The sequence below is a fragment of the Globicephala melas genome, chromosome 7 (genome assembly GCF_963455315.2).
Source record: "Globicephala melas chromosome 7, mGloMel1.2, whole genome shotgun sequence".
In the NCBI taxonomy this organism is placed as follows: Eukaryota; Metazoa; Chordata; class Mammalia; order Artiodactyla; family Delphinidae; genus Globicephala; species Globicephala melas.
In genome coordinates, this window is record NC_083320.1 from 11122838 (window position 1) to 11150206 (window position 27369).

Consider the following 27369-nt stretch of genomic DNA (forward strand, 5'->3'; position numbering starts at 1 on the left):
CCCGCATACCACAAAATAAATAAATAAATAAATAAATAAATAAATAAATAAATAAATAAATAAATAAATAAATAAATAAATAAATAAAAATAAAATAAAATTCCTAGTTTAGGATACTGGACATCTTATCTGGAAAGCCTGGTAATTCCTCTCTTTTCTGAGGGAGCTACCCAAATATATTTAGTAAATGAAAAGAACAATAAGGCTTGAAAGGAACTGTACGGTTCTAAAATCGTTAACTACTGTATTCTATAAGTTTACAGTATTCTTCGGTGATAGCCTTATAGAAATTTAGTCTGAATTGTTATTTATAACCATAAGCATTAAAATGTTTGAAATTCTATGATTCCACAAAATCTTACTTAGTTCCCTCATCAAAAATTCTCTTAAAAACCTTAAAGGTTTTTAAGAAGAGCATACTGCAGAGATAACATTTGAAGATAGAACAGTCAAGAAACTTGCAGAACTGGTAAAAAGAGCGATCCAGACTCAAGAAGCACATCAAATTCCAAGCACAAAATAAAAATAAACACCCACATCCAGACACATCGTAGTGAAACTAATACCCTGCCCCCCCAGGCCCCCACCAATAGCCATTTCTAGGTTGCTATGTGTCGCAACTACAGGGTAGGGAGAAAAGATGAGCTTCTGAGCCTGAATAATGATCAGTTCAACTAGAGTATCTGAATACATTCATCCTTCTCTAACTAGTTTAAAGGGGAAAAAAATTATGGAACTAAGAGGAAATTTCTAGATTTGAAATTCCATTACAGATGACATTATTCAGCCTGAAAGTTAAATGACATTATTAACAATAGAAAAGTCCTTGACTGTGCCTCTGTAATTTCATAACAATATACAATGTAATAAATAAAAATACAGATTTAGGTGATCCAATTAATAGTTCCAAGTTAACTTTTAGAACAATTCATAAATGAGAAAATTCAACTAGTAAACTATGGTAAAATCAACCCCACCAATAAATAAAGGCATTATTTCATATGCCTTAAATTAGCAATCATTAAAAGGAATTCCCTCTGACAACTGGAGATTGAAGAAAGAATGGCCCACATGTCTTTTTTGTATTTATAAATATTAAAATAATCCCTTTAAACAGTAATTTAGTTGAGAGGATAAAATGTTAATCCTTATAAGCCATCAGTGTGATTTTTTTTTCAGAATTTATTCCAAGAAATAACACAAATGAAAGGTTATATACAGCAAGGTACTCACTTAACATTAAACTATGAAAAATGTTAAATGACCATGAAGACTACATAGCAATACAGAAAGTATCTGAGACGTACCCAAGTTCTTAAGATGTACACTCTTCACTCAGCAATTCCATTTCTAAGAAGCACGAGGCCAAACCCCAAGTGTGCAGAAGTATAGGTAAAATTTCTGATGTTGAAAAATTGGAAACAATCTAAATGTTTATCACAGGGATGAAACATCACTGTAAGAGAATACAGACCTACATTTGAAATTGAAAGAAACCCATGATATACTGAGGAAAATGTTACAAAGTAGTAAGCATAGCATAATTCCATTCTGGAAGAAGTCTTTATATTCCCTTATACATGGAACAAAATCCAGAAGTACTTACAATATACCTGCACAGGATTATAGTTTTTTAAAAAATAATTTTCTGTATTTTCAGATTCTTTACAGTGAGCATATATTATTTTTACAATCAGGAAAAATAATAAATGTAGTTCCAATTTGGAAGAAAATTATCTGGGAAAAGTACAATATTAAAAATTAACCAGCTATGATCACAATGCAAAATTTCACATGGGCAAAAAGCAAATACGGAGAGAAAAAAAAACAAAATTAGATCGTTGGGGATAAGAACGCTGAGTTTGAGTTCCATTAAATGTTTGTGAAAGTTTTTTTTTTTTTTTAAACTCACACTCTTCTTATTAAAACTGCTGGAACTAAGAGCTTCAAGGGGGGAATACAACATGAGAGGATGAATCTTAAAGTCAGGTAGACTTCTAGTCCTGCCACTTACTAAACAGCTGTATAATCTTGGCGAAGTAGACACCTAAATGCCAATTTTGTGACAAATACTGCCTGGAAGTTGTTGTGGCCATTAAATGATATCAATTATATGAGGTGCACCTCACTAAGTTGGTAATTAACAAATAGTGGCCATAACATTAAACTATATGATGTTGTTGATACCTGGTACTTTCAACCTACAAAAACACAAGTTTCTTATGTTCAACCGAACAGCTGTTATTCTGAAATGTCTCATTCCAATCTCCAAAGCTTAACTGTTCTCTAAACATGTATACCAAACGACTGACGTTCTACCATGTTTTACCATTTGGAAGAGATCTCACTTTAAAGCTGGGGAACCGGCATCTAACTTACCTGCTTGAATGCCAGTTAACGGCAGAATTTAAGACTGAAACACAGGAAACTTGACTCTGGTTTAGTACTTTCCAGAGTCCCAATCCTAAAGTTCAGTTAAAAAAAAACAAAAACAACCATTAGCATACTACTGAAGAAAAAAGTAAGAATTTGAATCTTTCCTCATTAAATAAGTGAGACTAAAATAAATATTAGTTTCCCCCTGGTGGGAGGGGAGGGAAGAGTGGTGGGAGTGGTGGTGGAATTACTGATTCTAAGGAAAGTAAATTTTCTTCTGGGTTCTGGTGATGATTAATGAAAATAATTTAAACAACAAAAATGATAGAATAACTGAGACGGATATAGAAAAAATAATGGTGACTACTACCAGGAAATAAGATTAGGGGTGTGAAAAACTAAAACTAGTTCACTATTTGCCTTTTAAATTTCAATAGGTAGTAGAGTAACTAAAATCCAATTACAAAAAATACTGTCTTAAAACCAAGCTAGACCAACATGGACTTCAAGAACATCGAAATACATGGAAAAATAACCAAGTTAAACAAAGAGAACCAAGTTATAAAACCATACATTTAAAATAGGGAGGACAGTGAGAGGCATTTAGAGAAAGAGGTATATAAAATAAATGTTAACATTTCTGAAAGACTATATAAAAACACAAGAAACTGTATTTCTCTGGGATGTGGGAATCAAGTCCCAGGAAGGAGGCATACTTTTTCACTTTGTATACTGCATACTTTTTAAACATCATAAACATGTATTATTCTATGGTAACATATAAAAAAACCTTTAAAGTCTTTAAAAAACCTGATTGTACCCACAGCATTCTATGAAACACTGTATAACATCAATTCGCAATCCTCTGCTGCCTTTTACTTAATGGTCATTTAGTCAAAATTAGAAGGCTCCTTGGGGTGTTTGCTTTCTCTGTCCCTCCACTCAAGATTGAGGGAAATGTTGAGAATTCAGTTTAAGTTTTAACTCTCACTGCCTAAACTGTAATTAAAAAATTAATCAATGGACATCTGAATCGCCAATTTTATCTAGGATCACTTTTCCTTGTTACAAAAGCCTGAATCACTGCACTGTTTTCATTAAACTCTACAGCCCTGTGAGTTGGACAAAAGCACAGATTTCAAAAATATAGGTAAATATATATTGAGTTTTTATCCATTGGCATAAAATAAGCAAAATACATAGAGGTTATCAAGTTTGAAAGAAAAATACATTTTTGGCAAGAGTCTTCACCAGAAAATATCATCATAAATTCAAATCCTACAGGACTGACTCCAAAATTAGAACAGCTAAGAGGTGGCATAAGAAGAGCCCTTTTATGTCTACTCAGGATTTGCCAATTCAAAGGCCTTAAAACACGTTTGAACGTTTGAGGCTCAGAACACTGTGAGTGGTAGGCTAGTGGCCACCTTGAGAGTGTGAATACCCTTCAAACTATATAAAATTGGAGTTTTTAAAACACTGTGATGGTCAAACAAAACCCAACTGCAGACAGAATTCAGAGTATATGCCATGAATGTGCAACCTCTACATTAGCACAGAATTCACAATACTTGGGTCTTTCCAGATTAAATACTTCAGTGCCCAGTACACTTCTAGAAGTAAACTAGTGTTCAAATATTTTCTGGATTAACAACATAAAACAAAAGGTTCTTCAAATATTGGATACAATCACCAAATAACCAGTATATTTAATGAACTGGGTTGTGGGATTACACATCAGTGCTGTGTGCACTTTGCTGGCCTGCAAAGAAAGACTGGTGTGTGTCTCTTTCTAACACCAAATTTAATGATATCAGATTGGAAGGTGAAATCAGCCATGGTGAGAGTATTTATAACCACAATGTCAGTAAACACTACAAAACAGGGCACTTTTTCATAAGAGAAAAGCATTCACCACCACAATGTATGACCAGTACATCTTGGTCATATTTTCATTTGTTCAAATATACTACATAAAAATTTTAATGAATGACGTTTTAAAATATACAAAGAAAAAATTTTAACTAATGAAGATAAATTCAATACAACAGGCTAATGTAACACAAATGTTAGTAACAGCATCCTTTCAAAAGTAAATTTTACTGTCTAGGGCACAGACTTTATCAATAAAGTTGAAATGTTTCACAAAATAGGAGTCCCTGTGATACTTCAGATGTCTCTTTAGTTTAAAACCTGATCCACTAATTATCCCATTAATTTACTTGTGAAGTTTAAATAAAACCCTAGAGAATAAACCGTACTGATATCAGCAAATTATGAAGAGAACCCAAATTAAAAATGATTAAGTTTAATTAGGTATATAGGATATAGAAAGCAATTCTCTCAGAATTTCCTAAGATTTTGTAAAAAATTGACTTACACATAAATGTAGACAGCATTTTAATCCAACAATATAATATTTGCTCCCCAGAGCAAAAGCTCTGTCATTAGCCTGTGCCTTGCTTCTTTCATCCTTAAAGTATGAGTCCACTTTAAGGACTGTATGAGATAATACACGAAACGCATTTAGCAAGTTTCTGAAAGAGCTTAATAAGCCACACTCTGTAATACCACCACCAGGTTCTTTTCAAGTCATTATTTTTGAAGAAATATATCTTTATAAACTCCCCTAGAGATTAATTTTCTGATGTAAGCCTGAGACTACAAGTGGAGGCCAAACATGAGGTGAGTCATTCTGAACATGAGTTCAGCAGAGGAGCACAAACGTATGGACAAGGAGGCCCCAGAGGGAAGGCACAGGCCGGCCTGAGGACGGCAGCGTGTTCTGCGGTGTGTGCCAGCAGCAGCAGCAACAGAGCCAGAGCTTTCTGTGGTGACTATGTACCGTAAGTTACCTTTTACAAAGTCACTCTGTCTTCAAAAGAATTTTAAAACATTCTGTTTCAATGAGAAGCAACAAGTGCTCTCTCTAAAAATGGACAAGGTATAAAAAAAACACTGGGGGATAAAACCATAGCAAACCTCCTTCTTAAGAAGTAAACACATTCCTTTAATTGTAGCCAACTTCCTGGAGGGTAGTGATTTCTGTTAGAGAAATCCAACTTTCATTTTATATATATACATACATATATATATATATATATACACACACACACACACACACACACACACAAACAAAGCTAAAATTCTTTGTTAACTATAAGCATAGGAGAGAGAAGAAATTATTCTTCGTTTTGAACTTTCTTTAGCAAGGTGTTTCAATTTTTAAATAGCTATTTGATACCCCCCCAAAACAATTTCAAAGTGGTCAGAATAGTAAATAATTCCTAAATAAACACTCATAACCAGGAGTCAGAACTTGTAATATCCCTTTTAAAAAGGAGCTATTCACTAATTTCATCATTATTGAAATACGGTCAAATAAAAAAGAAAACCTAGAAAACAGTGTTTAAAAAGTTTACAATTTCAAATGAAATTTCAATTCTCCCCACCAAGCCAACAAAAACACTTAGAAGTTCAGGGAGTAGTATATTTACCCTGAAACTAAACACTGTTGTTCCAGAAAATATAAATGTAAAGTGTAGTGTGGTCTCAGGACCCTTGAGGGTCCTCCCAAAACGCAAGGTCAAAACTATTTTCATAATACTAAAATGTTATATGTCTGTTTCACTCATGGTTCCACAAGTGCACAGTGGAGTTTTCCAGTGCCCACATGCCATGTCACATAAAAAGAACTGTCATGCAGAAGTAGTATGAGAATCCCACTGCTTCTATTAGGCCAGATATTAAACAGATGTGCAAAATGTAAAACAATGGTCTTCTAAATAACATTTGTGGAAAACAGTAATTTGTCATCAAAAAGGGTATTTATGTTAACATGTAATGGGTTTATTATCATTATATTTAAATGAATAAACATGTTTTTAAAATATCTCAGTATTAATTTCTAATACAACAAATTCTGAGCGATATAAGTTACATAAACAAAAGCTCTTTGGGGATCTTCAATAACTTAAGAGTTAATAATAGTCCTGAGACCAAACTGTTTCAGAAGTCTTGGTACTGTGACAGGAAAGCAGCCAGTTAGTTACTGCTTCCATTTTACCAATTGACAGGAACTGTACCAACGAGGACGTGTACTGGGAGCAGGGCAAGTCACAAGTAAAGAAAGCACCGATGTGCTTCTTCACATTTACAGAAAGAACTATTCGACACAAGAAAGTGATTACCTAATCTCTATTTTCACAAAAATGAGAGAAAAATATGCCTTTAAACTTATCAATGAAGTTTGTCACCCTAAAAGAAAAGAAAATTTTCTTTCCTCAGCAAACACAGGAGAGAAGACCTGATTCAACTAGTAAATCAGGAAACTCGAGTCTTCATCCTTACCACCTCTGAGTATTTTCTCCTCTTCAGTGCTCAACACAATTCTGACGGTCTGTGCAAAACCAGAAGCAAATCTGAAAGTCTAACTGAAGATTTTAATCCACATCAAATCTGGATCACTTCTTACAATAAGCATTTCAATTTCACAAGTTTTCATTTAAAGTCAACAAGAGTTCCCACTTAATTACAAACCTCAAGATTTACCCAGAAAAAAATAGTCTTTAAAATTATTTTATTAACAACTGTTTAATTTACTTGTTTCTCAGATGGAAAGCCTGGGAGGTTAATTGAATAATGGCCTACAATTTTATAGCATAACTTTGTACATGAGTTGATTGGGACCCAATACAATCTAAAACACAGGAATTCAAAGACATTTCTTAAGAATTCCCTCCATGAGAAGGGGTCTGGAAGGACACCCCAAAAATGCAGACATTTCAAGTATACACCAAGACACACCCAGACCTTTGCAGCATTCATTTAATTCTAAGAGGCATACTGCTCAGAAAAGGGGCAGAGATTTCCCAATTTTCTTGCTTATCAAAATAGTTCAGATAACCATACGTTCAGCTAGATATGCACTGGACAGCAATGTTTCAAGAAGTCTGGAACTCTACACAGATTTTAACATAGTATGAAAACAACTCCTGTAGTCACCATTCGAAAAGGTATTCAACATGAATAAATAATGTTTGAGGAAACTGATGTTCACCTCTTTTAATACCAAGCTTTAGAAACAATTTAAATCATCATAAGAAAATTTTTCAAACATGTATCACATATTTATATGTAACCTCACCTTTTCTTGATGACAAAGAGTCACAGTAATAGACAATTATCAGAAGAAGATGTAATATACTGATGCCCTCTAAGCTGGGCTGGCTGTCCCTACACTAACTGGTCTTTGACAATATATGCTCTTTTGGTCTGGGAAATCTATTAATCAAAACTTCACATAAAGACAAATGCATGAGCTCTAATGTATAGACATTGTGACTTATATGGGCTGCTCAAAGGCATTTTTTTAAAAAAAATATTACAAGTTTCTCAGTTGTGTTCTGTTTTGATGAGATTGCCAGATTATCGCTGGATGAATGAGGCATTATATAAATATTTAAACAAGTTCATTTGAATATTAACATAAAGCTATAACTAAACATTAGTATTGTTGCCTTTTTAAACAAAGTATTCTATAACTTTAAGGTAACACTGGGTTCCAGTTTCTTTCCCCCTAGAAATGAACATAAACAAATGTCCTATTAATATCAGTTTGTCCAAACAAAGAAAACTGAGGGGCAATCATGTCACAGTTAATGCATGTCTGCTTCCAATACATTCAAAGACAGTATTTAAAAAAAAAAAAAAAAACAATAGTTAAAATAAGCCTTTTGCAGTCTGAGAATTCAAGATACTTTAAAAAATTTGTAAATACACATACATGCAAATTCTTCATATATACAAATTTTCACAAAATTAAGAAGTTGCAAAGAAATCAGAAGGATTACGGTGAATCTAACAAGCTACATTTAAATGCTTTACCACTGACATATTCCTGAACATAGCAGTTTTAATAAATTTTCTACATGGCCTTTTTATAAAATTTTCTCTTTTAGACATAAAAGTTAGTCACTAGAAGTCTTCTGAAATTCTAATTTAAGAATTCAAGATGTTCTCAATTCACTACTGATATTTAAGGCCACTTTGGTAAAGGCATTGCAGCAAGAACACAAAAACAATAGCATATTTTCTAGTATTTATTTTTTTTCACCTGCAAACTGTAGCAAAACATGATCAGCTTTATTCTGCAGACAGGTATCCCTCTACATTTTTAAAGAATTTAGGCATGTATAAATAGAAGAGCTCTTTAGAAAGGAAAAATTCAAGAATGAATAAAACCTTCCAATTCTGACTCTGTAACTTTCCAGAAGCAATGGTTAAAGTGAGTTTAGGTCATTCATTCCAAGATATATGACAGCACCTTAAAAGTGGCTGATCTATTTCCCCAGTAACATTTCTCACATAACAATGTGTTAAAGTTACAAATACTGATATGCACAAATAACTAATTTCTAAGAAAAATATGTACAGTACTGCAGCATAATAAATGTGGTATCTGCAATAACTTAATATTAGCCAATTTTTAATATACATGATACCGCTACTTTTTTTGCCAATTCACAGGTTAAAAGTTGTTACTGGAGCCCTCTGTTTTGCACATATTTCCTGGTGTTTAATACACAATGCAGGCTTTTTAAAGACTTCTCTTGTGTTTAAAGCTAAAATCAGTGAAACAAGACAACAGTGCAAGAGGCGGAGAGATGTAATGTGACCATGTAAAAGTTCGTTCCAGTAAAGTGTCTATATAAGGCTATAAGAAAGGATTGGTTGATGAGCTTCCTGTTGGAAATTGTCCTGTCGGTGCACCAGTCTAAAGGAAAACATAAGACAAAATAAATAAATAAGAGTGTGTGGAGAAAATATGAAAATATTTAATGTTATTTAATTAAACTAGATTTAATTAAATAGTATTTAGATTAGGAATTATTTCATAATTATTGGCAATCATATTTATTCATTATTGTTATTAGCAATATACTGTAATAAAGCGATAGGTATCAGGCACTGTGTTGTGCCTATTTATATCCATTATTTCATATAATTCTCATAACAGATTCTAAGAAGGGACCTGGCCCTAAGAAAATGCATTTATGATTCAAACCAAACCTGACTCCAGGATTCCTTTTTCACATTGTTCACTAAATCTACAGCCCCTCATAAAGCATTATTTTGACTAGAAAGCAGACAAGTTTCATGTCTAAAATAGCTTATTAACTGTCAGTGCTTTGATTTGCAACTGATTAATGTGTTTTCTGGGGTATTTTTTTGAATTTTATTTTTTTATACAGCAGGTTCTTATTAGTTATCCATTTTATACATATTAGTGTGTACATGTCAATCCCAATCTCCCAACCAATTCATCACACCACACCCCCAGCCCGCCACTTCCCCCGCTTTAATGTGTTTTCTTAAAAAGGGACCGTGCACAATGGCTGCCTCGGATCTGTATAATCTTGCAGAATACCAAAGAGCATCTAGGAGGAATCACATCCTGCTTTTCCCAATTTGAAAACAATGCAACAACTTAGAAAGTGCTTAAAATTGCCTCTCACTTACCATAAAAGGATTACTAGATACTCCAGCAGCTGCAACTTGACCAAAAGGGGTTACCACTGGCTTTGTTTGTCCAAATGCTGCAAAACCTGCACCTTGTTTAAAAAAACCCACCAATTATAACCATACCTCTGAGACAATCTGATGCTTATAAAGCTTCATAATGAGTTTCAGAAAAATTCCTACCAGAGCAACAATAATAAAAAAAAATCAATGTTAAACTGTTGAGTCTCATGCTCTTTCAAATAGCAGTTAAACTTCCACTGGCATGTCTTAAAGAACTTACATGGACTCTCCAGAAATGGTTAATTCCAGTTTGTCTCAGCTACGTAAACTGCTGACAAAGGATTTAATGAAGAGATAAGCTTGTGACTATTTGAGAAGGGCTGTGATCCAGGTATTTCAAACTTTAGCAAATGAGTGAAATGGGCTCCCCCCCCACCAAAAAAAAACAAAACCCCCCAAAAAAACCCCAAAAACAAAAACTGGTCTCTAGTGAATTTTCCTGAAAACAAGTAACAAACTCCAACCACAACACAGTCACCTATTTAGAAAATGAGTTTATGTCACCAAAAAACCCCCAAAACAACAACAGAAAACGTACACAAAATGGAACAAAAACAGTTCTCCAATGCAAAATAAACAAAAACACTCTAGGTCTATAAAGTTTCCTTTTAAAATCAAGAGGCATATTAATAACACAGAAGATATAAGAAAGACACTGGAGATTCTGAGTAAGAAGAGGTACTCTTTAGTCCCTGATTTCTCCTAAACCTATAATCTGGTCACAGAAACTACGAAATCACTCAATTTTCTGTGGCCCAAATCACCAAAGGCTTTTCTATATTTGTGTAGTAAACATTCAGCAGATAATGCTACAGCATTCTCTAGGTAAGTCTTTTTGTCCAAACATTCATATTATGATACATAAAGGATACCTGCAGTGGACCTACAGCTAGCCAAATGTTAGATCTTACCATTGGGCTGTTGAGAAAAGGCTGTCTGCTGAGGGAAAGCTGCTTGGGCTGGGAAGGCAGGCTGCTGGAAGCTGCCACTAAAGCTGGTGGGAAGACTGTAGGGCGTGGGAGTCCCAAACCCCGCAGGCATGCTCATGGATGCCGTGCCGAAGGTCGCCGCTGGCAGGAGAAAAGAAAGGCTGGTCACTTACGAAGGGTAGGTTTTCGTATATATACGCATTCTCAACGTTATGAAACAGACATCATTTACCTTAAAAACAGTATGATGTATTTTAAACTCCAAAACTCCCAACAAACTTAATAGTAAGTTTTAGCTCCAGTTTAACATAATCTATATTTGTTCTCCTGAAACCAATGACCAGAATGAAACTAATAAAGCTATCATTTGAAATCACAAGAAAACTTCTCAGAGTAATTATATACAGTTTGAGTCTAAACAGCAGTCTACTTTTTAAAGTCCATCATCATGCTATTCACATGTATACTCGTATATACATTTTTAAGTTTTGTTTTGCTATATGCAGTAAAATAGTCAAACATTTAATTGTATCCAGTGAATTGTCTGCTATAATGTAATATATGTGTTCCTGGAAAAACATTTAAAACCTCTGCAAAATAATTCACTATAAATAAAACTTACAGGAGAAATGGGGTCACAGGCAGGCCACTCAAAACCTATGCAGCTTTCTAACCCAAGGCAAAAAAAAGGGGTGGGGCGGGGGGCGGTCCTAATAAAAACACTAACACAATTAAACTGAAAACATACGGACTCCCATTCCTTTTTTGGAAAGTAAATGAGCACTGCTTTGGACAAGGGGTATAAGGAAGGTTAGGTTAGGACTGATGAGTTATAGAAACTGGGGCAGAGTACATAAAAATTGAACAGAAAGTGAAATAAGCATTCTTATAAGAGACAAAGAATGTAAGGTGAATGACACTATGTCTAATAACTTCTCCATGGCTTGCCATGTCCAGCCACTATAACTCGATGGAATAAAGCATTCATTCACAAGTTGGGGAAATGCGCGTGTGAACTACAGCTATATATATACATGGTATGCTGCCATCACTCCCCCCATTTACGAATTACTTATGAACTAATTCACATTATTACATTATCATGTTATTATTTATATTATCATGTTATTATATTATATATTATTTATATATAAACACACATAGTAGCAGAACAGTATATTACTTTTTGCTAGTGAAGATTCAAAATGGAACCTTCCAACTCTATGTTGTAGGAAAAGCCTAAGTGAAATAAGAGCCAATAATGGTGCTTTTAATACAGAACACTAGAAATTACATACTGAAATATTTTCAGCATGATGCTATCAAAAAACATAACTCACTGAATTTCCTGATTTTAAGAAAAAATTACCAACTTGATTGCTGATTTAAGGCACAAGAAATTAACACTAAAAGTGCTACACATAATTATCTTTTATTTAAAAAAAAAACTAAAGATCATGTTATGGATGTTGCCCAACATAATTCTCATAATCCTAGTTTTTACAACAGTGCAATTCTCCGCAATGAACCTAATTAGATTTTCCAATTTTAAATATTACTTTCTATTATTGATAAGAAAAAAGGGGAACTAAGCCACTGGGAAGCAAGTGAATTAAAGAATAATAAGCACACTGCAAGGGAAACAGGAGGGTTTCAGAACAGACAACAATGCACTGACATAACTTTGACAAATCACTTTTTAAGAAAGCAGTATAAAGCAAAAGTTGGATGCAGTTAAGCAAAACCAAACTCCATGGAATAATGTGGTAAAATGGTTTGGTGCATCGAAAAGGTGTGTCACTCAAAGTACTATGAATTCAAACTTAAGAAAAATAATTGAGAAAGCCATTAACATTCTAATGTTACCATGGAGGTAAGCAATATGCTTTTCAGTATTAAAACGTCACAGAAGATTTTCATGTAACTTTAAATATAATGTATTCCCAATGCCACACATCCATGACCACTCCATTTTAAAACATGGAAAAAACTTAATTCCACATGCAGGGATCCAGAACACCAGCAGAAGCTTCCACAAGCAGGTAGACAAATTGCCACACAAATCTAGATATTAGTTGTGGCCACCTACCAAAATGAGCGTGAGGAAACACTTGAGAATGCATTGCTCCAGAAAGGCCTTATGGAAAGCCATAAAGAGACCAATGTCAATTAACTTATGAATAGCTACTGGCAAAATAAAAGTAAATTTGTTTCATTAAAATGTTCTAAAATTAGAATATACTGTTACAAAGTAGATAGCATAAGAATACATAATAAAGACACATCCAACAGAGTCTTTTTATTTCAACTATATTCATGACAGTAGTATTTACACTGTCTGAAATAAAGGGGAGATTAGAATACCAGAAAAACAAAATATCAAATGAAGAAACATTTAGGAAATCCATCTTTTAAACAAATAACATTTTTTTCATGTGAAGATACAATAATATCCATAAAAAGACTTTCTAGGCCTCACCACTTACACCCAAAAATGCTATTCATAGGATCATCTAAAATGATCTAGCATCTACCTTTAGCATCTAAAAATTCAAATCTAAAAAACTAAAAATAAAATAAAACTCAAATCTTGGAGAAAGCACTTGAATAATGTTTGATTGTTTTATTTATGACTCCATACATTAACTAGAAAAGCCTAATGATAACTCAAGTGAATTAAATATTACGCAGGAAAAATTATTCAATGTAGTTCATTAGAAAGGCGAGCAGCACTTTCAGTTTAAAATATGATGGCTAAGAAGAGAGAGAAAAGAAAAATACATCTTGTGCAGATCTTACCTGGCATGACTGAGGTCAGACAGGTTACATATAAATAAATGTAATTAACAGAAAACAAATTTAGGTTGTTAAGTACCAGAACCGCTGTTTTAACCATCTGGAGTGGGCTTGTTTCTAAAATATATGGCCATGCATTTTAAATTAACATACTTAACACCAACTAAATTTAGGGAAACAAGGCGACTGAGAGATTAGAGTGGTTCTGTCTCGGTTCTGTAGTTTTCTACTTACAGGATACCACAACTTCTTTAAGCCTCAGTTTCGTCATTTGCAAACAGGGGGTGGAGGGACAGGGATAGTATAATACATATCTACTTTACAAAGCTGCTGTGATTAAAAGTGCTACAGGGTAAATATCCAAGGAGTGTTATTTTTTCTTGCTAACTTAAAAAGATGTTTACAGCGTGTTCTAAATTCAACAAAAGGCTGATTGAGGGGGAAGGGTTTTGAAACAAGCTTGGTCACTTTATCTCCTTTCTTAGAGCACTTTATAAGCTCTGAGAAATCCTGCATTAATAATACTGGTTAAATTTTGTTTAACTCAGCATTTCCCATATATATTTGGGCGTAGAATCCCTTTCCATGAAGCACTGATAACACCATCTCAGGACACATGTTCTACAAAATAGGCTTTGGCAAAAACTGACTTTTAGTCCACAGTGATTGTTAACCAGTATTAATTTCTGTACCTCAATCTGCAACAATGATGCCTAGTCCTGGGCTGCTATAAAAATATTTTAGACTTGTTTTAACAACTTTTTGATAATATAATTCACATATCATACAATTTGTCCACTTAAAAGATAGAATTCAGTGTTCTTTTTTAACATTATTCACCAGGTGTACAACCATCATCACAATCTACTTTCAGAACATTTCATACCCCCCTCACTAAAAGAAATTCCATACCTATCAGCTCTCCATTTTGCCCCACCTACTTTCTGTAGATTTGCCCATTCTGGACAGATTATAAATGGAATCATACATTATATGTCACTCTGTGACTAACTTCCTTTATTTAGCCTAATGTTTTCTAGGTTCATCCGTGTTGTACCGCGTATCAGTACACGTCATTACTTTTTATTATCAAACAAATTCCACTGTACGGCTATACCACATTTGGTTTATTCATCCATCAGTGGATGGACACCTGGGTTGTTTCCACTTTTTGGCTATTAGGAATAATGCTGCTGTGAACATTTGTATACAAGTTTTTGTGTGGATATATGTTTCATTTACTTTCTTATGAGTGGAATGAGCGGAACCAGTGGAAACAGTGCTGGTTTAGAAGCACTCTGGGTACTAACACTAGATTAGTCATTGATTAATTTTGGACCCTTAAGGTGGGGCGGGGGGGGGGGGAAATCTTTTAAAATCATTTTTTCATTAAATGAATATTAGAAAATAAAGGTACTCATTCAGGGACAAAGGAGAGATTTAAGAGTTATAAGAGAATTTCCTAATAACCGAAAATTATATTAACTTTATTAATTAGATTTAAGGGCTCAAGTGCTCTGGAAAAAGAATGCTAATTATAGAATCCTAAAATAAAAAAGGTCTTAGGCCACACTGGCTAGTCTACTGAAGGTTCCTATATAACATGGTAAAAGAAAGCCCAAAAGCTTTGTAAATGCAGGAAAAAAGTTATTACTAAAGTGTGTATTTTAAGAATGAAATACATCAGTATAACTTTTTAAATAGTTCACATTGAACTATTATCAATACCCTCTTTCAAAAGCTACCTCAAATGGAATTTAACAATACTAATATATTTAAGAACACAAAATATTTCTACAAAACTAATATTAATTTTGATGGTATGAAAACACTGGAAATACCTAAGCACAGTGTATTTGTCAAAGTGTTATTTATATTTCAGCTTCAGCAGAAACATGTTATATAGTTAACATTTACTTTGACTTAGTCAATTCAATAATAACCTAGTAAAGATGATCAATGTGCTAAATCAAAATGGTTTATAAGGGGAAAAAAATTTTTACCTTGAAATAAAAATTTGTGGACACAGTAGGTTTACCTTTCAATAAATTTTGCTTAGGCTAATATTAAAATTATATCATCTGAACATACTTTGTACACTTTATATTATTTCACATCCCATGTAGAACCTTAATTTTAAAGGACTTTCATACTCCAAATAATTGGAGCGGGGGGGGTGGGGGGGGTGGGCCCTTAGCTCTAATAACAGAACCAGTCTGGAGGTACAGTCTTGAAAGGAAAATAATAGGAATGATTTACCAAGTATACACAATAATGCAAAGACCATGCATGGTGATTTCCATCATCTAATTCTCACAACATCCCTGCCAGAGAATAGTGTTCACATTTTACAGAAAAGGACAACAATAAGGTTCTGAGGAGTTACATCAACATAACCTTGGTCAAGGTATAACTTGAGTTTCCATCCTTCAGTTGTCAAATGGGGTTATAATAGCTATAAACATCTCAACGGTATCTTGCAAATAATATATCTTCCTATCACTTTTCCTCCATTCATTAAAAAAATAATATACAGAAAGCATTTTTAGGATTACCTAGCAAGTAAATCTAAATCAGCATTTGAACATAAATCTGGCTGTACCCAAAACATACGCACTTAACTTTTCTGAGCCTCAGTTACCTCAGCTGTCAAAGAGTGATTAAAACATTTATTTGATGAGAGTTAAGAGGACTAAATGAGAAAACGTAGAAAACCCTGTGTCATGAGACATTTTATAAATTCATTCCACGAAGTCAAAATAATATGCTGAGAAACAGAAATATTACATATATCACAAGTGATGTATAAATATTTTGTCCAAAACACAACAGAAATTTGAAACAATCACTGATTATGTATATTTGGATTAAAATAAACAATTTTTAAAAATCAAATTATGTGCAAAATTCAAATAGTTATTAAACATCTACTGTGTGAGATATCAACAGATTATGACTGAAGACATTTATATGAAAAGGAAAGTTATGGTTCAAACTCCCAATATCACATATTCTCAAACCTTGCCAATGACAAAAAGATATGCTAGTAATTACCAATTCTAAATGGTGCAAATTTATTGTGATGTTACAAACACCTTATTCTCTCAAAATACCACATCAACAAAGGCTATAACTGAAGTTCAAAGCTTTAGTTGTAAAATTATCTAAATCTAAAAACAGAACTGACAAATTCAGTTTAATGGGTATTGGGCCATACCACATGCACCTGCTAATATTCCAAGGTACTGGCAAATAACTCTGGTGTTCAGGGCAATAAGACAAAAATCAAAGAGGTACAATACAAGAAATATGTAGCTGGCTTACACTGTGAACCAAAAAAAGGGGGAGCGATAAAGAGGATTTTTAAAAAATTATCAGAAAATACCCAAATGTTATACCACAAATTAAACCAGTTTCCCACAACCTAAAAAAATGTGAACACCTAAAAGAAATATGTACTACAAAAAGACCTCATTATTAAGATCTCATGTTAATAATACCCATCTATTCCTTGCAATCCCATGAAAAGGAAAAAAGCAAAAAACCTTACACATTTTTTTCTACTAAGATTGAGTTATAACCAATAATTGTGAAACCAGACCAACAAATAAGTCAGAATTACAATGTTCAAGTACCATCTCTGTCATATATTGGCTGTGGGCTTTAAGGCTTTAAGTCTCATCTCCATGCTTGGGCTTCTGCACCTGAAAAACGAAAGCTTTGAGTGGTGGGTGCTAGATAACTTCTCTGGTCCATTTTCAAATATTAAATTGAAGGATTTTATAAACTTTCAGCTACTATATGTCTTTACGGACAAAACTAATCCACTTTACAGTCACTTCAGTAAGAAAGGAACCTTATTTTCTGATGCTCTTCACATGGTGTCTTTGCAATATATACCTTTTCCAAAGCTTACTGTTCTATAATTTATATTTATTTCTTACCTGTTGCTCCTCTGGCATTGGTCTGAAATGGATTTGTAGAAGATGCCACAGAAGGACCAGCAGCAGCAACAAATGGATTTGTGGAAGGTGTAGCTTTAAAAAATTATAAAATACACTATAAAATCCTAACGCATTTGTATTCAATTATTTAAAGTATTTGTTCATATATTTATGAAGATAGAAAACTAGAGCTTTCTGATAATAAACTGGTGCTTTGATTGTCTTCTGGTATCCCTACGAAAATGCGATACAATATATATTAGGGTTCTTTATAAAAACCAGTATATATATACCAGAAACACGTACCTCCAAATGGAGCAGGCACACTTGAAGAAGCAGGCTGTGTCTGTGCAGAAGCACCCACTGGCACTGTTCCAAAAACATTACTGAAAACAAGTATTGAAAGAATTCATGTTTTGAGGGGGAAAAAAAGCAACGGTAATCTATCTACAAGGTTGCCATAAAATATGGAAACAAATAATATTGAACATATCATGTATCACATCAGTTCTCAAACTTTAAGTCTCAGAACTCATTCACATTCTAAAAAATTGAGAACCCCAAAGAACTTTAAATTGCTATATTTACCAATATATATTGTACATCAATTAAAACAAATTTAAATAATTTTATTCATTTAAAAATAACAATAAAGCCATTACATGCTAACCTAAGTAGCATTTTCATAAGTAACCATATTTTCTAAAACAAAAGGAACCTAATGAGAAGAGTAACACTGATATTTTTACAAATCTCTTTAATGGCTGGCTTAATATATGATCAATCTCTTGTGATATGTTGTTTAGGTTGATGCATATGAAGAAAAACTGGCCTCACATGGTAACATAGTTGAACAAAACAGGAGAATTTTAACACCTTTTCCAGATAACTGTGGATATTTTCCTTGACATCATACAAAAAACACCAGGGATAGTTTCCTAAAGGTTAGTTGCAATATGGAATTTGAAACCATATCAATGGACTTTTATGTAAAGTAACATCCACTAGTCTATCTTACACTTTAAATGAATCTTTTACTAACTTTATATCATTTGGAAAATAGTTGATGCAAATCTTCAAAATGTCAACATATTTCCCTATGCAAAATGAAAAAATTACAATCATTAATATCACCATCCATCTCATCAGAAAAGTAATGGGAAGTTTAATTTTAAGCCCACGGTGGCCCCTAAATTTTCCAAAATTCTACTATTTGCTTGAGAGTATGTATTTTAAGTAGTTATTTTCCTTAAAGTGACAGACTTAAAATTTCATTTTTGAGAAAATGTCTACCAAATATCGAAATCTGAATAACCATAGTTTGTCTATCAATCATACTTTCAAGAAAAAATGGTGTTCCATAAAACAAGTGGCTGGTTTATTCCACAACTCAAACAACCACACAAACTGATTTTACTCAAGACAGCTTTATACTTCAGTACATAGCAGAACTACCTGATGCATACCTTACTTCAACACACAGAAAATTAAGAAGACATATTTAAAGGTCAAGACTTAAATTCCTTTACTGCTTCATACAGCATATTCATAATAAAAACTGCATCAAAAATATTCCTAAGTAAAACTGAATGTGTGGTGGTAAGGAATATAATGACTATTAGATGACTATTTGTACAGCTTGGTACCAAAGCTGTAAATCAATGCTAAGGCACCAGCAAGTTTTACCTGTCATAGTTTTTGCACCATCAAAACAAATGTCAATTACTGAAAACACAAATAACCCTCAGAATTATTATGAATTTAGGTTTTAACCTCACAGACCTTTTGAATGGGTCTCAGGTACTTCAAACATTCCATGGGTTACACTCTGGGGGACCACTTATGATTATAATGTAATACCAATAAACCATTTCATTACATATACCTGTCTATGTTTCCAGACTTTACGACCACATTGCTATAGTCCACTATTATATATGTGTAATGTAGACAACATTAATAAAGCAAAAAATATATAAATACTCTAAATTTTATTCTTTGGATTCAATTTTTCCCATCTGCCATACAGAAAATTTGTTACTGAAGAGTGAGCCAAACTAGTTAATGTTACAATCCTACCATTTCTCTCTGGAAAAGGTGCTAAAGGGAAATGAAAAGCTACTCAGATAACAAAAAAGAAGAGACAATCTGTAGGAATGGAAAACTAAGAGATGGGTAAGACACTGTACAGGTAAGTCACCTGTACTTCTAGGTCTGCTTCCTTGACCCAAAGGTGAAAAAGTCAAAACTAGGAGAGTTTTTAAAGACCGAACACTGTTAAAATGCAGTAGACTTTCTGCTGCCAAGAATTTCTTACATCCGATATATCTGAACACAGTAACAGATATGTCTGTTTATAAATACCAGTATGACAAAAGAGATACAGAATTGGTCTTGGGTTCTGGTGCAAACATTTCTAAAACTGCTTATTTACAACTAAGGCTATAACATGCTACTTTAAGTGTTTAATCTTCATGACTAAGAACTGTACATTAAAAGCAAATAATTCTGTAAATGGAGTCTCTGCTGAGTACAATTAAATTTGTATATGACTATCCATTTCAAGATGTGTATATACTCTAAATCACATTTTAGTGTTCAAGGGAAAAAAGTAACAAAGCCTTCGATTAAATACAAAAATAAAACTATGGCACTTAACTCAAGGATTATATTTTAACTAGAAAATTTAAACACAGTTTCCTCAAATTTACAAAAATATTCAGGAATCTTTAAGCCCCAAATGGTCATTACTTAACAGCATTATTATTCAGCGTTGCAAAAAAGTTTAAAAGATAAAACACAAAGCAGGAACACAGACTAAGACAAGCTACCTGCTAGCATTACTTGTGGAAGAATATGCGTTACTGGAGGTGGCCGCGGAGCTGAAAACGCTGTCCAGTTCTGCCAGGGCTGCATACTTGTCTGAAGATGCACTTGACTGACTGGGAACTGAAACCACAGAACCAACAGGAGCTTTACCTGTGGTCCCAAACCCACTACCCTGATCACCACCTGTGAACAAACAAAAACATACTACATCAAAACTTTTAACTGATGCTTAACTTAATGCTTTCAACTTACAACCACATTTGCCATGAAACACATGTAAATTTAAAACCGATCTGGAGCTTAGCAAATAAATGGACATGATTCTAGAGTCTTATCCAATAAATAATCCAGAAAATATTGGACAAGATTAGTGCTATACATACCACTCTGATAAAGACAGCATACTGTTTCTGTAACAAAAACTAAGACCCAGTACCAATAACATGTCTAGATTACACATAAAGAAGAAATTCTCAAAGTGCTACATTAAATCTGCAAGACGGGGACATCTCATTCAAGTGAACATATACACTCATAAAATGCTTGAACTATGTGAAGAGTCTATTAATAATATCATTTTCCCAGGGTTGTTCATGAAAAAATTAGAGACAGTAGTAAGAGAAAACATTCACAGAGGACTTACGATGTGCCGGGCACTGTTCTAAATGCCTCCCATGCAATAATACATATAATACAACTTTTTAAGTTCAATGCTATTACTATTGCCCTCGTTTCGGAGGGTAGATGAGAAATCAGGCTCAGAGATTAGGATGCAGAATCCAGTCTGAAAGTAGACCCCTGCTGTTCCCCCACTACACTACGCACTTTGAGAGGCAAAAATACTAGCCTTAAGACCAAAACTAGGTATAAAAATACACTGTAAATATCTTGTTTCTTTAAATAAATACAAAAATATTAATAGAACGTAGTTCAAAACAAATATATCACAGAACCTACCAAATAATCCTCTAGTCATCTCTATTAATAGGATTTCTTGGCCCTTTATGGCCTTAGAACAATAAAGCATGCTTTCTAAGAAAAAATTAAATTTTTGTTAATTATTTTCTTTTAAATCTAGACGTTTACAAGTAGTTTCTAGGCCTCCCATTGTGTAGTTATTTCAGATCCAAAATGTGCCAAATAGTCATGAACATTTAGTGTAAACTAAACATCTATACAACTAAGAAAAGCACATCCTCAGATTTTAATAAATACAACCAAATTTAGAGGACTGTTTAATATACAAATTTGTATTCGTCTGTTTAAAGGTTGATACCTTGCCCGGCACTGAAGATATTGTCTAAATTAGCAAGTGCCGCATATTTGTCTGTAGTCTGTAGACCAGCTTTGTTCGCTGAAACTTTACTAACAGCTGATGCTGTTTGATGACTCTGGGAAGTATTGAAGGTTCCAAAATCAGCACTGGAGGATTTGGGGAAGTTATCAAAATGAGCAAAATTAGCATTTACTGATCCAGCACTTCCACCTGTAACAGAACAGACAGAAAACTTGAAATTGCTAGATTTTTCCCAATATCCTTTGATAAAGATTATATGATCATTTCTTCCTAAATTAAGTGTTCTATAAACAATCCTAAATTCTTAAAATTAAAAACTGGCAAATGGCATTCAACTTTTATTATCTACACGTGACTTTCCATAATTTACAAAACTAGATTTTCAAAGGCCCTGGCAACATACAGGGCAACAAGTTTCTGTGTGTAATTTTCTATCCTGGAATGAAGAAAATAATTCACAGGAGAGCGTCTCCATGCTACCTAATTTGAAACTCAGTTACTTCATAGAACATTCAGCTATGTATACTACGACCTTTTACTAATTCTCCCTAAACAAACTCTGTAGGCAAGATGCAAAATATCTTACACTACAGAAGTTTTGTAGTTCCAACAGAGACCTGGTTGAAACAAATCCCAGGGTAGAGATTTAAAATGTTTACAATGTACTACTTTGATCCAAATTTCTTAAAAGGTGGTTTTTGAGCTTTAGACTTATTTTACTTGAAGAGCTATTACTTAATTCCACATAATAATTTAATGTACACACAACACCACAATGTCTTCAGTAAAATTATGCCCTAATATATAGCTCAAGGAAAAAATTATTACATCAACTTTATCCTGCTAAGATTTTAAAGACTGTTCTGTATTCTAGAGAACTCCCTAAGGTACTACTAAAATACTGAAACCAGTATATATTCATTCTACACTGTTGGTGCTACACTTTTGATGTTGATTCTTTATGCCTAAACATTAGTCTCAGCAATCAAGATAGTAGATAGATATACATATTTATATATTAAAGTGAGAGCAAAGCACACTTATAGGTATTTCAGAAACAAAGGTTACACCCTATTTTTTAAAAAACCACAAACACTTTCCATCAATCAGTTTTTTATGCATTCTAAAACAAATATATTTCTTTCAGGAATTAAACTCTAGTTGTTTTCGATTAAAACTAAGTAATGTTTGTATTTAAAAGACTGTGATCTGTTACAAGGAGCTGATGAACAAAGTACATACTGAGCTTTCAAAATCTGTATGAAGAAATTTATTTCAAATTAATAAAAACTGAATTATTAAATCAACTAACTCTGTTATGGTATACTACTATGTTCTCTGAGTTTAGCAATAGTGGAGAGAGTAAAAGTGAGAATTTCTGAAGGATTATCGTTAAAAGATGATTAACATTCTATAATTGAAAAACCTAAAAAATATAGCACAAAACATACAAATTAGTAAAAGATGCCTACGTGACAACAGAACTTACTGTTGGAAGCCTGGAGAGGAAAAGCTGAAGTAAATTCACCAAAACTGCAGCTAGATGAAAGCATTCTAAATGCTGGACAGCCAGATATTATGTAAATGATGAAATTTAAAGAAAAAAAAGAAAGAAAGAAAGAAAGAAAATTGAAAGAAAAGGCTTTAAGACAATACAGAGTTAAAAGCTGAACGAAAAATAATCAGCCAAAGATCTAAACAAAGGTTCAATGAGTTTCTGAAAACAATACAGTTTATGGGAGAGTATTCAATTTTTAAAGACCAATTCCTGCACAGAAAACTATTTAAAGTTTATTAAAATGACTGTTAAATAATCTACTCAACTAATAATATTTATTTTCTGAAGCTTGTTGCCCTGAAAATTACTTAACGTTTTTAGTTCTATGGAAGCAAGCAATCAACTAGCTTCCTTTATTCAGAATTAAATCGTAATGTGTTTTGTGAACCTAAAAAACTTTTAGTACTTTAATACCTCTGTGCCTAAGAAATTTAAGGAAGATTCATGTGCAGGAAAAGGAAAATAGATGTGAATTAGACAAAATACTAGCGTTCAGAAAAACGAACAAAGAAAAATATAAAGATTTCAGGTTTCCCCAGAGCTTTGTAAGACAGAACTAATTTAGAACCAGATAATCACAGAATTTAAGTTTAGAGTAATGTTCCAAAACTACCTCTAGAGAGTTTTTTATTTTTTGAAGTAAACATTTAAGCATAATGCTGGAGAGCTCTACCTGTAGATTGGGGCTGAAAAGAAGAGTGGCTTGCTGTGGGGAAACCTCCAAAATTACTCGAACCACTAGACTGTCCAAATGCATCAAAGTTTGCAAAATCTGCATTTGCAGAATTCTGAGCTGTAAATGGTAAGGAACAATATATGTTAATGAATATGAAAATTATAAATGAAAAATATGATAAATGAATTTAAGAATTTTATGAAAGTTTCTATGTCTCACAACTTACTTTAAAGAAAACTCATTTAGAAATCAGATTTTAAATTCTACCAGTGTTTATTTCACCCAACTTCAAGCAATTTATTAAAGGGTATCCAGGAATTTCCAAAAACGCTTTGTACAATGATAAATTTGTACACAATAGCCTTTGAGTGACCTCAGGAATAGTAAAGTGCCTCTATTAAAGGAAACTCTGAATTAAGAGCACTAAATATTTAGTTACAGTAAAGCAGACAGAGATGCAGGATACAGGATACATTTGGAAAATTCAGATTTAAAATAGTGATAAGTGATTCATCAGTTATGTGAACCTAAAATAATGATACAAAGATGGCTTAATTACATTAAATCTTTTGGTTGCTTTTTGAGTTTACAACGATGTCACACCATAGCATATTTAAAAAAAGAAAACTCGAGTGTATAAAAAGAAGGACATGATCACCAAATACATTGAAGATACTCATATTTTATTAGGACGCTGCCATTTTAAAACACATATTAAAACTTAAGAAATGATAAAAACGTAAAAATCATAGCATAAATGCACCTCATACCCAGTGAAAAAGACCAACTGGCATTTCCCAACTGGTCACCAACCTAAGAGCAAAACTCCAGGCTTCCCTAAAGTTAAAATATGTAAGTAAAACGAAATAACTCAAAAGACTTTTTTTAAGGCAAAACAGATGCTGGATAAGATTTTTATAGAGGATAAGATAAGAATAAGAAGTGGTTGGTATGCAGGAAAGGGAATGCTAAGTGGTAAGAACAAAAAGCACGTCCAAAAGATGGAGAAAGATTATAATATGTCACCAACAAAGTAAGTGAGCCACTTAAACCCTCTGCAGGCAATTCTACTTCTAGGTAGTTTTTGTAAAGAGATAATATTGCAAATGAGCATGGCTGAATCTAACAGCTAAACAATGTGTTTTTTATAATAATGAAAAACTTAGAAACTCAAATGGCCGACGAGAGATCACTTAAATATATTATGGAACATCATACAATGGAATATAATGCAGCCATTTAAAAAATTCATGTAAAAGAATATTTAGCCCGATACAAAAATACTTACAGCTACGTAAGTAAGATAAATAGGTTAATAAATTCCAGATACATTATCATCTGCTAATTTCATTAAACATGGCATCATGTGCATAGAAAATCTGCATTTTAGTTAAATCAAAGTAGTGAGATTTCAGGTAGGTATCATTTCCTTCTTTGTTTGCCTGAGTTCGCTAAGCTTTTTCAATGAATATGTACTCTACTTGTAAACAAACCAAAAGAAGTCACTAAGCAAAAAAATTTTCCATTAACAAAGTAAAACATTATTGTAGGAAGAAAATCAGGAAAACTTAACAGTATTTCATGTAATTGCTGTTTTATCTATCTAAATGGATATGACGGGGGCGGGAGAGGAATGTACCTAGAGTAACCCCCTTTTCCTACACAGATGTGCCACTTCCCTTCTAGTGTCTTCACACCTACCACTTCTGACGAGTGGAGTGCTATCCCCACATGTCACTGCTCACACTGCGTTCTTGAAAACCTTTTTGAAACACATCTGACCTGGCCCTTAAGCACTACACACTAGAACCTAAATTAAAAGGCTGCTTATTGCTTAACAATATAAATTCTGTATTCTGGACTCCCTACAATATTTTGTCTGTTTTTACTTAATATGATAAAATTCAACTTTTTTACAGGCTGAAATTTTACTTTCCCCAAAAGAAATATAATGGAAGAAATACTAATAGATAAATAATAAATTTTAAAAATTAATTTCCTAAAAAATATTTTGAAAGGAATATCTATACCAGTTTAAATATAAGTTTAAATAGTTACCATTTAGCATTGCTGAGAACACCAGTAAAAAAGTACAGTTTAGTGAAAAGGGAATCTAAGATAAGAATCAGGGAACTACATCCTAACATAAGTAACTGTAAACCATTGGACAAGTCCCTCAATTGTTCTGGCTCTACCAGTATTCTCACTAACAAAATGAGAAGATTTGCTAGATGGTCTCTACTAGCAAAACCAACAAACACTATAATTCTACAACTTATGAAACAACAGAAAAAAATTTCTTAAGAGCTTTGAAATACTAAGCCAAAGAGAAGAAAATTCTACTAAAAGACAAAATAAGTTTATTAAGGCCAAAATAGGTAATAAATAGATAATATAACTATAAACCAAATGAATAGAGAACACGATATAGGAAATTCTCAAATTTAGAGTGGATTATATTCCAAAATGCAAGTTTCCAAGTTTTTTGAACACTTAGCTGTACAGTTGAAAACAACAAATGAAACATCTGTCCCTTGTAGAAACAAGAATTGGGTCCCTAAGCTAGTTTGTGGCTTATAACCTCGAACATATGTGTAGCCTATAATAATACATATTCTACATGTAACTTGTATTTAGAACATCATATGGGAAAATTTTACATTTAACATGTTTCAACAACATCAGGGGAAAAAAATCAGTTCAATGCAGGCTTCCCTGGCGGCACAGTGGTTGAGAGTCTGCCTGCTAATGCAGGGGACACAGGTTCGAGCCCTGGTCTGGGAGGATCCCACATGCCGCGGAGCAATTGGGCCCGTGAGCCACAACTACTGAGCCTGCGTGTCTGGAGCCTGTGCTCCGCAATAAGAAAGGCCGCAATAGTGAGTGGCCACCGCTTGCCACAACTAGAGAAAGCCCTCGCGCAGAAACGAAGACCCAACACAGCAAAAATAAATTAATTAATAAATAAACTCCTACCCCCAACATCTTCTTAAAAAAAAAAAATCAGTTCAATGCAATCCATTTTGTTGAGCAAGCCTATTTTATCACATTTATATTTTCCCAATGATTTCCCACCAGAGCACCAAACACACTCATCAAATACCTATTCACTATAGCAAGACAGGGTTTTGTAATACTTCTATCCGTTTTTATTTGTAGACACTGAATCTAGTGTCTTCAACAACTGATTATAGTAACTTTTTAAATCTGTAAAGTGTTGCGGAATGAAACTGATAAACACAACTTTGGAAATTAAACACTAATAAATTCAGTAAACAAAAATTACTATCTGGAACCTCAAACAATCTCTACACAAAGAAATCCAAACTAAAAAGAATGTGACAAAATAATAAAGATGCTTTTTACACAGTCTTATTCAA

At 33.3% G+C, this 27369-nt stretch overlaps 1 protein-coding gene across 10 annotated transcripts in view; it reads right to left on the reverse strand.

Annotated features, from left to right (window-relative positions):
* Positions 1-8464: 8464 nt before the first annotated feature.
* AGFG1 (ArfGAP with FG repeats 1) overlaps positions 8465-27369 on the reverse strand; it is a 69585-nt gene continuing 50680 nt past the window's right edge. Inside the window, exons 6-15 of one of the 10 annotated variants that reach the window (XM_030883341.3) lie at positions 23987-24106; positions 23245-23316; positions 21735-21944; positions 20461-20641; positions 17936-18015; positions 17630-17722; positions 12979-13026; positions 10872-11030; positions 9898-9983; positions 8465-9151 (exon numbers count right to left, since the gene is read on the reverse strand). In XM_030883341.3, the coding sequence (XP_030739201.1) occupies positions 9092-9151; positions 9898-9983; positions 10872-11030; positions 12979-13026; positions 17630-17722; positions 17936-18015; positions 20461-20641; positions 21735-21944; positions 23245-23316; positions 23987-24106 (1109 nt within the window). In that variant the 3' untranslated portion in view covers positions 8465-9091. Of the gene's footprint in view, positions 9152-9897; positions 9990-10871; positions 11031-12978; positions 13027-17629; positions 17723-17935; positions 18016-20460; positions 20642-21734; positions 21945-23244; positions 23317-23986; positions 24107-27369 lie in introns of all 10 variants that reach the window. The other 9 variants (XM_030883258.3, XM_030883502.3, XM_060301759.2 and 6 more) reach the window with 9 other exon arrangements.